General features: G+C 43.0%; 1 protein-coding gene and 1 long non-coding RNA gene across 3 annotated transcripts; both read right to left on the minus strand.

The window, feature by feature from the left end:
- Positions 1-7078: 7078 nt before the first annotated feature.
- Positions 7079-12498, minus strand: LOC109880670 (polyribonucleotide 5'-hydroxyl-kinase Clp1-like). Of its 2 annotated transcripts, none has more exons than XM_020472856.2 (6): positions 12416-12498; positions 10342-10607; positions 10117-10224; positions 9825-9944; positions 9460-9597; positions 7079-8201 (listed from the first exon to the last, which is right to left on the minus strand). In XM_020472856.2, exons 2-6 carry the CDS (start codon positions 10603-10605, stop codon positions 7506-7508), a joined length of 1326 nt encoding a protein of 441 aa, XP_020328445.1. In that variant the 5' UTR covers positions 10606-10607; positions 12416-12498; the 3' UTR covers positions 7079-7505. The 2 variants fall into 2 exon arrangements, with proteins under 2 accessions (XP_020328445.1, XP_020328443.1); XM_020472854.2 differs by lacking the exon at positions 12416-12498 and adding an exon at positions 12084-12387.
- A 92-nt stretch (positions 12499-12590) lies between these two features.
- LOC109880693 (uncharacterized) lies at positions 12591-14594 on the minus strand. Its single transcript, XR_002253734.2, has 5 exons — positions 14250-14594; positions 13990-14128; positions 13611-13753; positions 13302-13421; positions 12591-13137 (listed from the first exon to the last, which is right to left on the minus strand). It is a non-coding gene; the product is annotated as an uncharacterized LOC109880693 (long non-coding RNA).
- Between the last annotated feature and the right edge of the window lie 113 nt (positions 14595-14707).

Consider the following 14707-nt stretch of genomic DNA (forward strand, 5'->3'; position numbering starts at 1 on the left):
ATATTCTCCAAATCTTCTTCTGGATCATCCAAATGCTCTCCAGCAAACTTCAGACGGGGCTGGACATGTACTGGTTTAAGCAGGGGGACACGTCTGGCACTGCAGGATTTGAGTCCCTGGCTGCGTAGTGTGTTACTGATGGTAGGCTTTGTTACTTTGGTCCCAGCTCTCTGCAGGTCATTCACTAGGTCCCCCCGTGTGGTTCTGGAATTTTTGCTCACCGTTCTTGTGATCATTTTGACCCCACGGGGTGAGATCTTGCGTGGAGCCCCAGATCGAGGGAGATTATCAGTGGTCTTGTATGTCTTCCATTTCCTAATAATTGCTCCAACAGTTGATTTCTTCAAACCAAGCTGCTTACCTATTGCAGATTCATCTTCCCAGCCTGGTGCAGGTCTACAATTTTGTTTCTGGTGTCCTTTGACAGCTCTTTGGTCTTGGCCAAATTGGAGTGTGGAGTGTGACTGTTTGAGGTTGTGGACAGGTGTCTTTTATACTGATAACAAGTTCAAACAGGTGCCATTAATACAGGTAACGAGTGGAGGACAGAGGAGCCTCTTAAAGAAGAAGTTACAGGTCTGTGAGAGCCAGAAATCTTTCTTGTTTGTAGATGACCAAATACTTATTTTCCACCATAATTTGCAAATAAATTCATTAAAATCCTACAATGTGATTTTCTGGATTTTTTTTCTCATTTTGTCTGTCATAGTTGAAGTGATGATGAAAATTACAGGCCTTTCTCATCTTTTTAAGTGGGAGAACTTGCACAATTGGTGGTTGACTAAATACTTTTTTGCCCCACTGTAACTGTAATTAGACGACTCAGGAACATTCAATGTCGTCTTGGTAAGAAACTCGAGTGTATATTTGGCCTTGTGTTTTAGGTTCTTTGTCCTGCTGAAAGGTGAATTAATCTCCCAGTGTCAGGTGAAAGCAAACTGAACCCGATTTTTCTCAAGGATGTTGACTGTGCTTAGCTCCATTCCGTTTAATTTTTATTGTGAAAAACTCCCCAGTCCTTAACGATTAAAAGCATACCCATAACATTATGCAGCCACCACTACGCTTGAAAATACGGAGAGTAATACTCAGTAATGTGTTGTAATGGATTTGCCCTAAACATAACACTTTGTATTCAGGACAAAAAGTGAATTGCTTTGCCACATTTTTTGCAGTATTACTTTAGTGCCTTTTTGATAACAGGATGCATGTTTTGGAATATTTTTTATTCCGTACAGGCTTCCTTCTTTTCACCCTGTCAATTAGGTTAGTATTGTGGAGTAACTACAATGTTCTTGATCCATCCTCAGTCTTCTCTTATCACAGTCATTCAAACTCAGTAACTGTTTTAAAGTCACAATTGGCCTCATAGTGAAATCCCTGAGTTAGAAAGGACACGTATCTTTGTAGGGACTGTCCAAAGTGAAATTAATAACTTCACCCTGCTCAAATGGATATTCAATGTGTGCTTTTTAAATTTGTTTACCCATCTACCAATATGTGCATATCAAATCAAATTGTATTTGTCACATGCGCCGAATACAACAGGTGTAGACCTTACCGTGAAATGCTTACTTACAAGCCCTTAACCAACAATGCAGTTCAATAAAATATTTAATTAAGTGAGAAAAAAATGGAATCAATCAAAAAGCAAAATAAATGGACATAACAATAACAAAGCTATATACAGAGGGTACCGGTACCGAGTCAATGTGCGGGGATACTTCTTTGCGAGGCATTGGAAAACCTCCGTGGTCTTTGTGGTTGAATCTGTGTTTGAAATGCACTTCTCGACTTGAGGGACCTTACAAATAATTGTATGTGTGGGGTACAGATATGAAGTGGTAATACATTTTTTAAATGTTAAACACTATTATTGCACACGGAGTGAGTCCATACAATGTATTACTGGTAAAGCACATTTTACTCCTGAACTTATTTAGGCTTGCCATAACAAAGGGGTTGATTATTGACTCAAGACATTTCATATTTTCAATTGTAATTCATTTGTAAACATTTCTAAAAACATAATTCCACTTTCACATTATGGGGCATTGTGTGTAGGCCAGTGACAATTTAATCAATTTTAAATTCAGGTTGTACACAACAAAATGTGGGGGAAAATCAAGGGGGTGTGACTACTTTCTGTAGACACTGTATCAAACTTTTTATGAACTACTGAAAGATCCATTACTACCATGTTTTAATTACTGGTATTTAAATGGTAAACTGTCACACACACAAAAAGAGAGACTGATCTCTTTCCTACTGAAGCAGTAGCTAGGGTGGGTGATACAAATACCCAGTCTCTTTAAAACAATTGGAGGCCCCTCACCAATGTTCCCTCTAAGCTGCGAGTGTGAAAGGGTACGCAGTTCCCCACAGACTGCCAAGCAGAATAAATATTAGCTCTCACAGAGAACCTCACTCAACTTTCTGTGACGTTTCCCCCTTACCTTAACACTATCAACGTTTCCCTTTACTCTGGGAGTTGTGATTGAATCAGCGCATTATTAGCCACTATCAATACAACGTACCAAAACAAACTATGCAAGAGATTTTGTTGTAAATGTGAGATTATATTGAGATGCAAGTCTACACAGCCAAGTGAAGCATAACCAATCAGCGCTGCAGTAGGCCTATTTGCAAATAGACCATTGCCATATATGGAGCTGTGCCATTCACTTTGAACTGGACTGTGTTTTCAGCATGAGCGGTTTCCTGAATAGATGTGCTTGTTTTGATACCAAAGCGAGAGCTGCATGTAGCCATCTGCATGTTTGTTCATATATTTTGCTAGTTAGTGAGTTATTAGCCCAGTTATAGATCATTTGTAGTCAACAATGGGGGAGTGATTGATTCCTACAAGAGCACAAAACGTGTATATTTCTAGACATCTTTGAAAAGCGAGTTGAATAAAGAGAAGTAGGCAGTCGCAGTAGCATACTTTGTCTGATTCTTTGTAATAATGGTCTGGGAATAATGCATATAAAGTATTTTTTGTTGCATCAAACACAACATTTTCAGTCACCTCCTTTTCTAAAGGACAAGTGGATAAACAGGTTAATATCAAGCCCTGCATGTTGTGTCATGGAATGTAGGCCTACATTGAATAACACACATTGGCTGCTACTGTAGGCTGAATGATAGAACAGCTATTTCCATGTCAAAATGTTATGAACACATTTTCTCTATTGTGTTTGATGGTTGGTCACTCTGGTAGGTCTACATTATGATCAAATAGCCACAGTAGTCTACTTGACCACTGTCTGAAACTGTAACTTAAAGCAGGTACAGCCTCAGTGTTTACAGTAAACGTGCACTGGAAGTTGCACAACATTTCCCCAATGTTCAAGTTTGCAGTCAGTAGACCTGAAATTTGATCAGTGCCAAAAGAAATTTGAGGGAACATTGCCCCTCACCCTTCGATGTTGTGATGCAAAAATATTGGCAAAATGTATTGCTCATTGAATAAAAAATGTCTGCCCCGACATTGTTCATCACTATAAAACTGAATTCTTAAACATAATCGAGACAACTACTAGAAATAATGGAAAACTATGAGAATGTAGGAAAACCAGGTATAATCTTTATAGCAGATTTTGAGAAAGCATTTGATATAGTGATGTACGTCTAGAATCTGTTAACCTCTCCGGGGTAGCCCCCCTTCTTCTCAATTTCCGTCTAAAAACATACCCTAATCTAACTGCCTGTAGCTCAGGCCCAGAAGCAAGGATATGCATATACTTGGTATCATTTGAAAGGAAACACTCTCTGAATTTTGTGAAAATGTGAATTGAATGTAGGAGAATATAACACAATAGATCTGTTAGAAGAAAATACAAGGAAATAAACATACGTTTTCTGTTTATTTTTTTATTGTTGCTGCATCTTTCAAATGAATAAGAACAGCCAAACATACAGATAGGATGCTGGGGGTGATTTGAATGAAGAACATAAGATGGCAACAATAGCTGAGCAAAGTTTTAGACAGATAACTTCAAAAATGAGAGAGCTACATGACATTGAGCATGAAGTCACCCAGGTGTCCCACACAGATGTACCCAAGTGACCGAATTGGTACAGTGATACATTTTGAAGGAAAGAACTATATACAAAATACATAAATGCTATTCTAACACACACACCCCAAAAATATATTTAAAAAATATTTAAAAAATACAAATATATAGATTTTCTTTTTAAATAACAAGGGTAACTATTTACACATTTTCTATTTACAATATTGTGATGCTGGTGCCATGGCCCATAGCAGTCTCTTTCTGCTGTAAAGCAGAGGCTTACTGAACAGGTGGTGCAGGTGATGGGGCATTTCCTGTGACAAAGGGCACAACGACGTCTCCCTACTGTGCCCTTTTTGCCCTGAGGCACACTCATGCCTGCAGAGATGAATCTGGGCAGGTGAACACCACTGGTTGGAGCAGAAGGGACCGAGGTAGAGGGGACAGAAGGTGCTACAGTGGACTTGCTGTAGCTAGCAAGCTCCTAAATGAGCAGCACCCTGAAGGCTAGCTGTGAGATGGGGGGCTGTCCACAGCTCTTGGCCATTTCCTTCTGGAGGATGAAGGCATTCGCCACAGCAAAGTCAATGAAATTATAGAAAAATGTCTTGTACCATTTCATGGTCTTGTGGAGAACATTGTAGTATACAGGTCCACACCTCCCATGCCCTTGTTGTAGTCCTTCACAGCAGCTGGAATGGGGACATTTTTTGTGGTCCATGCCCCGCTACCGTCCTTCACACGCCTGACGACGTGATCGCCACTGAAGGACTTGTGGATAGTTGTGCACATGACCACCTCTCTGGTATCCATCCACTTTACAAAGAGCAGGCCATCTTCACGAATCCATCGCATGGTACCCCACTCAGCCCACTTAGGCATGTCGTTCACCTTTGTTTTTGGAAAGCCCACTCTGTTGGTCCGAATGGTGCCACAAGCCCACACATCCCGCTTCCTCAGCTCTGTAAACAGGGTAGGACATGTGTAGAAGTTGTCCACAAACAGTTTGTAGCCCTTCCCCAGCAGTTGAAAATCCAATAGCTCCATAACGGGATCATAACTCAGTCCATTAACAGTAGCAAAACTGTTTTCCCCTCATAAACAAAAACATTGCAAGTGTAGGCGCACACAGAATCAGCCAAAACAAACAGTTTGTAACCCCATTTGGTTGGTTTGTTACGCATGTATTGTTTGATGCTGATTCTGGCCTTTGAGGCTACCATCCTCTCATCGATGGACAGGTTCTGGGCAGGCTGAAAATAGGTATTGCAGGCCTCAACGATGCTGGGGTAGAGAGGTTTGATTTTGCAGAGCCTATCAAACCTTCCTGTGCCTCTCTTCTTGTTATGCCCATCAACTTCTGGGTCACTGATGTGAAGCTCCCGTGAGATAGAAGACATGACAGTGGTGGGGAAAGGCAGTTGATAGAGAGCTGATGTTTACCAGTAGTCCCTCAGAGTTTTCAACTTCACCAGCCCCATGTAAATGACCAGTGAAAGAAAGCAGAAAAGGTCTGACATGGAAATGGTCTTCCATACCTCTTTCTTTCCTGCCTGCTTCTTAGCCCCGTACTTATTGGTGTTCGACATCAGGGAATCAACAACTGACGAGGTGAAAAACAGATGAAAAAGTTGAAGGAGGCTGTACTTTGCAGTCACGTCTAGGTGAGGTCCTGGCTGCCTTTTTGGTCTAAAAACTGGTGGAATTTGTTCCACATCATCTTCCAACACAAAGTGCCAACGACCCTCTGGCCCTCTGTTTGCAGGTTTCTGTCTTCCCCACCTCCGCTTCTTTGTCACTGACTTCAAACCTCTAGATGGCAGGGTAGGTGTGGAGCCAGAGACAGCAGGGGTCCGGCTGGTTGAACAAGCTTCAGAGGGGGATGGACAACTAGACATTGGTGGCGCATAATCAGAATCACTGCCACTGTTGGGAAAAACATAGTTTCAGTAAGAATACTTTCACGTATGAGCCCTGTATCAACACGTAAAATAAACAGATGTATCATAGAATACAGGGAACATAATCAATATGGTGAAGTGCTGTTTCATTCCATGTTTATATAAAATACATTTTAAAATATATATATATCACATACAATGGATAGCCAATGTGTACCTTAATCTCAGTAATGGAATGTGTATATAATGCAAATAAAATAAGAAAATCTAAAAAAATTCTCAAATTAATAATATTTTATATTAATTTCAAATAACGACATTGGCATGAGAAGATTTTACCAGTCCAGCATGGCATCCTCTCAGTACAGAATCATGTCATCTGCCTGAGAGTCAAAACTTGCCTCGCAAAGTTGAATGAGACCTAAATCACGACGTAAGTGGTTTACAAATATCTATTTTTATAGCCTAACATTCACTGTGGAGTTAGGACAATTGGCATTGCCACCAGAGGAATATTTTCAAAGGTAAGCGATTTTGTTTTTTATGACGCTAATGCTTGGTTGGAAAATGCTAGTAATACTTTTGTTAGCTGGGGGCTCTCCTCAGATAATTGCATGTTTTGCTTTCGACGTAAAGCCTTTTTGAAATCTGACACAGCGGCTGGATTAATAAGATGTTAAGCTTTTAAATGATGCAAGACATGTATTTACAAGAATATTTAATATTACGAATGGTGTATTTAGAATTTTGGAGAATCTCTCATAAAATGGGTAAAAGTCATGTACAACAATCCTTTATGTAAAACAATCAATAACGGTTACGTCGCTGAGAACTTTGAATTGTGAAGAGGCGTAAAACAAGGTTGCCCTCTGACACCATACCTATTTATTATGGTCATTGAATTGTTAGCTTCAAATGTAAAGGATTAGAGATAAAAGTACTCTGATGCTTTGTCAAACTTCATCCTTGAAGGGCCTCATTGAGGACCTGGATAATTTAATTAATGATAGAAAATATTTGATGATTGAAGAAAGACCAGTCTTTGGAATATGGCACAGAGTACAAGGAATGGAATGTTCGTTAAGACTTGTACCCAGGTTCAATCTAAAACAATGCTGGGGCGAATGTATGTAGCTACACACCACAGAGGCAAAATAAGATGCAACAGAGGCACATTTTATTAAAATCACAATAAAAAACATTTATAACCAAACAGTCTCGTGTGGAAAACAACTCTTGATAGAACATGTAGAAAAACACTCACCAGTTTCTGTACATTGCAAATGATAAAGTCGAATTGAAAAATATATATTTACAGACATTTTCCTCCTCCCTCAGCGCCATTCCGCTCCACCGACTCTAACCCCCTCTCGCCTCCATTATCCTCACTCTCTGCCCAACACTTGTCATCTTCTCTCTCTCTCATCAGTTGAGCTTGAAACCAAATATTGTCAGAACATATACTGCTCTGCTGCCCCAAACTCAGTGCCAATGAAATTAAACTCCTCTTGACAAAGCCATCGGGGATTTCAGCCATTCAGCATTTCTCTGTCTTCCCATTGCCTTTTCCCTCTCTCATCCTCTATTTGAGGTCGATGAAGCGAATGTCCATGATGAGCAGTGTGTGTCTGGGGAGGGGTCTGGGGGCGGGCGAGAGCACGGTCATCACCTGTGCCTGTGTGTCCACGTTAGTCACCACAATGAAGCCACATACTGGGCTCTCCAGCACACCCCTGCGCACCCCTCCAGCCCCCTCCTCCCCCTCATCAGCACAGCTTACGCTCAGCACGTGGTGTGTGAGGTCACGACCGGGTGTCACAGGGACTAGCTTCAGCTGGGTGTCGTCCTGCGACATGCCAAGCGGCAGGCATGAGTCAGGGATGGAAGGCGCTCCGATCTTGTAGATGCGCACATCAGAAAAGCGCACGTCGAAAGCGTGAGGGAAGAACAAGGCACTGCGAAAACCATAGAAGTACTCCCGGAGCTTCTCGTCCCGAGATTCACGCCGGCAGTCTTTAGAGCGCTCCACGACCCCTCCGGATTTGGGTAGCAGCACAACTCGGACGAAGTGCGGTAGGTCCCGCTTCAACTCGTTGTAAAGCCTCTCCTGGTCCAGCACCAGAACCACATCCACCTGGAAGGCTGAGGCACAGTGGACCAGGGCCTGGTAGCCAGAACCCTTCACCCAGCCACAGGTGTTGATGATGCAGCCGCCCACACTGGCCTTCCTGTTTTCCTCACAGCGCTGGGAGAACACTTCGGCCAGACACGACGTCAACTAGGAGGGACAGTGGGAAAGAAAGATGGAGAGAAATGGAGGGGGAGTGAGAGAAAGGTAGCAATGGGGAGGGGCGAGAGAGAATATATGCCAGGCAAATTGTCAACCAAAGTTATGGTTTAATAAACTCAGCAAAAAAAGAAACTCTCACTCCTCTCACTGTCAACTGTGTTTATTTTCAGCAAACTTAACGTGTAAATATTTGTATGAACATAACAAGAATCAACAACTGAGACAAGCTGAACAAGTTCCACAGACATGTGACTAGCAGAAACTGAATAATGTGTCCCTGAACAAAGACGGGGGGTCAAAATCAAAAGTAAGTATCTGGTGTGGCCACCAGCTGCATTAAGTACTGCAGTGCATCTCCTCCAAATGTACTGCACAAGATTAGCCAGTTCTTGCTGTGAGCTGTTACCCCACTCTTCCACCAAGGCACGTGCAAGTTCCATACATTTCTGGGGGAAATGGCCCTAGCCCTCACCCTCCAATCTAACAGGTCTCAGATGTGCTCAATGGGATTGAGATCCTGGCTCTTGGCTGGCCATGGCAGAACACTGACATTACTGTCTTGCAGGAAATCACGCACAGAACAAGCAGTATGGCTGGTGGCATTGTCATGCTGGAGGGTCATGTCAGGATGAGCCTTTTTTTAATGAAAAAAATAATTTCACCTTTCATTTACTAGGCAAGTCAGTTAAGAATAAATTCTTATTTTCAATGACGGCCAGTGGGTTTAACTGCCTTGTTCAGGGGCAGAACGACAGATGGTTTACCTTGTCAGCTCAGGGATTCGATCCAGCAACCTTTCAGTTACAAGTCCAACACTCTAACCACTAGGCTACCTGTCACCCCGAAGGGTACCACATGAGGGAGGATGTCTTCCCTGTAACGCACAGCGTTAAGATGACCTGCAATGACAAGAAGCTCAGTCCGATGATGCTGTGACACACCACCCCAGACCATGACGGACCCTCCACCTCCAAATCGATCCCGCTCCAGATTATAGGCCTCGGTGTAACGCTCATTCCTCGGGCAGTTGTTGCCATCCTGAACCTGTCCCACAGGTGCATGTTCATTAATTGTTTATGGTTTATTGAACAAGCATGGGGAACAGTGTTTAAACCCTTTACAATGAAGATCTGTGAAGTTATTTGGATTTTTAGGAATGATCTTTGAAAGACAGGGTCCTGAAAAAGGGCCGTTTCTTTTTTTTGCTGAGTTTATAACCTCTATGGTTATCTGTCTCATCTTTCACCTTGTTGTAGAGTTTGATGTTGGTTCCTGGAGTGGTGGAACCAAAGTGGTAGACCAGAGGCGCCTGTACAGAGTACCCCTCCTCCACGTCAGCCGGACGCTCAATACACAGTGCTGACATTGTGCCCGGGACTGACACCTGAAGGGAATGTATCATGGTCATCAACATTACTAACCTTAGACACTGCCAGTCAATACAATCACTATATGTAATTGTCCTTATTAGCATAATGGCAGTGATAGTAGACGCAACAGTAGCAATATATTGTATCTACACCACCATCCACAAACACAAAGGATGAATCTGCTTATATACTATTCTCTGTGCAGTCACTGGTGCTGATGTAGTTGCTTTGTTGATCTCACCCCACTCTGGCCCACATCCAGGTCCACCAGTGTGGGCCTCCTGCCCAGCCTGACAGCGTAGCTCAGCAACAGCCTGCACACCGTCGACTTCCCCACATCTGTAGGCCCCACCACCATTACCTGGGGCACAACGTTGAAGCAACTTTTACACAAGAGAGCGTACAGTGTGTCTCTGACCAAGGTCCACTTCTCACATACACACACTAACCCAAGTCCACCTCTCACACACAAACACTGGCCTAAGTCCACTTCACTTAGACAAAAATACACACACACACAGATGAACACTGACCCGTGGTCCCCTCTCATTGTCTCTCTCCGCCTGTCGTCTCATCTGTTCCAGTGCAGTGTGTGCGTTCAGGTAGAGCAGCATGGGTGTGTCCTTTGATATGTACGCCACCTGGGAGAGAAAGATTTACACATTTCTGCATATGTCACTCCTAGCAGTTACAGATAAGATGCTTCAGCCAAACACATATCCCTCTCATCCATCTGTTACTCCTCTACAGCCTCTCACCTCTGTCTTCCCCAAGAGAGAAACACTACAGCCCTGCCAGGTGAACACAGCAATCTTGGAACCTGGTCCAAACGTGTACTTCTTGTTGCGGTTGAGCTCAGAGCCAAAGACCTCCGCCAATCCTGTGAGCAGCTCCAGATGCACCTTCTCCCCGGCCTCCACCTCGAACCGCAGCTCAGTCTCCTTCTCCAGGTCAAACCTCGTCCCCCCGCCACCAGCACCCACTCCCTCCTCACCAGTCTTCTCTGGGCCCTCAGTCACCATGGCTGTACAGAGACAAAAGTCAGATTTAGCCTGAACAACATTTAATACTTCACCGACATGTCAATTTCATCTCTGCCATGTAATAAGCTCACTCTGGACAGGATTTATGTGACTGATTATTAGATGCTGCAATGTCAGATTTCAGTGATGGTCTCTCATAAGTCACGACACAGGATATGAACATCCCTGGAATGACCTTTGATAGGACAAGCATAGGGCAGAGTGCTTTATTTACAAAAACACTACATGACCAGTTGTATGTGGACACCTGCTTGTCAAAATCATGGGCATTAATAAGGAGTTGGTCCCCCCTTTGTTGCTATAACAGCCTCCCCTCTTCTGAGAAGGCTCTCCACTAGATGTTGGAACATTGCTGTGGGGACTTGCTTCCATTCACCCACAAAAGCATTAGTGAGGTCAGGCACTGAGGTTGGGCGATTAGGTCTGGCTCGTAGTCGCCGTTCCAATTCATCCCAAAGGTGTTTGATGGGGTTGAGGTCAGGGCTTTGTGCAGGCTAGCCAAGTTCTTCCACAACGACCTCTACATTCCATTTCTGTATGGACCTCACTTTGTGCATGGGGACATTGTCATGCTGAAGAAAGGGCCTTTCCCAAACTGTTTCCACAAAGTTGGAAGCACAGAATCATCTGGAATGTATGCTGTAGCGTTAACATTTATCTTCACTGGAACTAAGGGGCCCGAACCATGAAAAACAGCCCCAGATCATTATTCCTCCTCCACCAAAATTTACAGTTAGCATAAGCATTCGGGCAGGTAGCGTTCACCTGGCATCCACCAAACCCAGAATCGTCCATTGATTGCCAGATGGTGAAGCGTGATTCATCCCTCCAGAGAACACGTTTCCACTGCTCCAGAGTCCAATGGCGGCGAGCTTTACACCACTCCAGCCGAAGCTATGCATTGTGATCTGAGGCTTGGGTGCGGCTGCTCGGCCATGAAAAACCCATTTCATGATGCTCCCGATGAATAATTATTGTGCCGACGTTGCTTCCAAAGGCAGTTTGTTACTTGGTAGTGAGTGTTGCAACTGAGGATTTGTACGTGCTATACACGTCTGCACTCCCGTTCTGTGAGCTTGTGTGGCCTACCACTTCGCGGCTGAGCCGTTATTGCTCTTAAACATTTCCACTTCAAATTAACAGCGCTTACAGTCGACCGGGGCAGCTCTCACAGGGCAGAAATTTGACTGACTTGTTGGAAAGTTGGCATCCTATGATGGTGCCATGTTGAATGTCACATAACTCTTCCTTAAGGACATTCTACTGCCTGTTTTCCCATGGAGATTGCATGGCTGTGTTCTCGATTTTATACACCTGTCAGCAAAGGGTGTGGCTGAAATAGCCGAATCCACTCATTTGAAGGGGTGTCCACATACTTGTATATATAATGTATAAGGCTCTGGTATAGGCCATGGCTGGAGGGCACTGTGCCAATCCAATCATTATTCAGCACTTACCATACATGTTGAGAAGCTACAAATGCGTTGATCAAGAGGGGTGTTTCTTTCTACCTTTTTATAGTAACTTGAAAAGGTTAACGTTTACAAACTCCAATATCATGCGAAAAGTAAACAATACTCGTGCTCAGAGCTAGATAGATGCAGATGCAGTTCAATTAGCTAGCTAATGTTAGCGTGTAGGCTAGCTATCTGACAATGCCTGGTTAGAATGGTACCGGCGATAACCTGCTGAATACTAATAGCTATTTAAATATTTGTTTGTGACCGCCTTACTACAAATAGCTATTTAAATATTTGTTTGTGACCGCCTTACTACATTTGTTACTTACTTAGAAATGGGTACGTTTATAGTTCGTCCTAAGTGTTCAAACTTTCCGCGACAGACGAGTGACACTAGTCGCACAAATATGACGTCGTTTTTAAAGAAACAATTAGCGTTTGCAATTGTGTAGTTAAATCATAATTGAAAATATTGGTTAAATTTCAACAAAGTATGGAATCAGGTTGATTTAAAATGTAGAACATTTATTTTTGACAGGCACAAAACTTTATGCACATATTCCATACTTTTCTAAACAAAGAATGAGACAGAAGAGTATAGAAACATACGTGTTAATCTCCATAGAAAAAATATTAAAACACATGAGACTTAGCATAGGAAATTGACCAGTGAATACTCAGCAACAAATATATTGTTATCCAGTGTTTCCCGAACGGTTAAAGAGTAAACCCCCAGTGTAAACAAGCCAACTCAATGCGTGTGTATCAAGCCACTTTGTCACAGTGTGGTCATTATTATGGCCAGATATTATTTTTTAAGGTGATACTCAGGGAATAGACTGATAGTATATTGAAAATATTTGGTGAACCACCACTGTACAGTAACCTAATAGAGGGAATGTGTTGCACTTCAGAGAGATACCACTAGATGTCACCATGTATCCAGGCCAGAGGAGCTTGACGCTTGGGTCATCAGAGGACAGACTGGGGAGCAACCCCGTTGGTCAGTCCCCATCATTCTGCGTCCAGTTTCCAAAACCTAGAGGTACAGCTGGAAACAACAATAATAAATAAAGTAGAAACTAAGATTGTTTACAAAAAAATATTTGGGAAAGGTGGTCATTATCATAATAGTTGAGTTATGTAACGCCACTGACTTGCCTAGTTAAATAAAGGTTGAATAATATAAACATCGGGGCAGTCCAAAATACAGACCTTCACTGGGTCTCTATTCATTTTTCAGTGCCTCCTCCAGGGCTGCAACCACAATGGCAGGCTCAGGGAACTTCAGCCTGGCAGGTGGGCCTATCTTTATGCCTGTCCAGAGGCACACCTCTACAGAAAGGAAAGAATGCTTAGTACAAAATAAAGGACAGCTTCTGGTTGCCTCTGTGTCATGCCAAAACTAAACAATATGCTCTGTATTCCCAGACACCTAATCTGTACTTTAAATTACAATTCTGTGTCCAGGAAACAGGACCCATGAGAGTAGAATTGTTCATAACATGACCTGGAGGAACACACCTTTCCCTCCCTCCACAAGTGTGACCTCCAGGCTTTTCTTGCGGGGTTTCTGGGGGTTCAGAACCACGATGAGGTCTGGGCGGGCAGCCAGGAGGGCATCTCGCACCCCCTCAGCACACCGTCTGTACACGTATCAGCTCTTACTGCAGAATGAAAGTTTTTATTTTCAGAGGCAATTTGTCTAAGACTTCTAAGTGGTCTGTTCCTTTCCTGTATATTGAGATTATCCAGATTGTACCGATAGAAGATAGGCAATTGTTTGGTGATGGGAATAAGGTTATGTGAATATGGAACTCTGACTCAATGCATTTACCTAAATTGATCTGTGTGTGTGAATGAATATTCTTTAGGGGGTGCCTGTGGATATTCCAGTACTCACCAGTGTTCAATGACCACCCTCTGGCCCTCTGTAGCAGTCTCCGTTTCCCCCTCCTCTCGTTTACCCCGCTTTCGCTCGATGACTAAAGTCTCCTCCTCAGTTTCTGCCTTGTTGTTTGCCTTGCGCTTCGATCCTCGACCTGTCCAGAACAAATAAACGGTTAGTACTTTCATAAAATAATCACGGCACATCGATCATTAGGCTACTTCCTTACTACTGGTTATGAGGGAAATACTCAAATGGAAAAGCTGTCGCCCGACCTGTTTTAAAACGAGCCGCCATTGTTGATATTGATTCAACTTGCGTAACATCAAACTTCTGCGCCCATGTTGCGCTTCTTTTGTAATGGACTATTCCAAAATTCAATCGAGGGGGTTCAACATTTTGGCCGACAAAAACCCATTCATTGAAAGGGGCGATCAACTTCAGATTTTCAGCCAATAAATAACTATTTACAGTGCATTCAGAAAGTATTCAAAATTGTGCTACATTACAGCCTTATTCTAAAATTCCTCTCATCAATCTATCTATACACAATACCCCACAACGACAAAGCAGAAATATCGTATTTACATGAGTATTCAGGCTCTTTGCTATGAGACTCGGAATTGAGCTCAGGTGCATCCTGTCCACCTGTGGTAAATTCAATTGATTGGACATGATTTGGAAAGGCACACACCTGTCTATTTAAGGTCCCACAGTTGACAGTACATGTCAG

This window comes from Oncorhynchus kisutch, linkage group LG19, assembly GCF_002021735.2.
Source record: "Oncorhynchus kisutch isolate 150728-3 linkage group LG19, Okis_V2, whole genome shotgun sequence".
NCBI classification, from domain to species: Eukaryota; Metazoa; Chordata; class Actinopteri; order Salmoniformes; family Salmonidae; genus Oncorhynchus; species Oncorhynchus kisutch.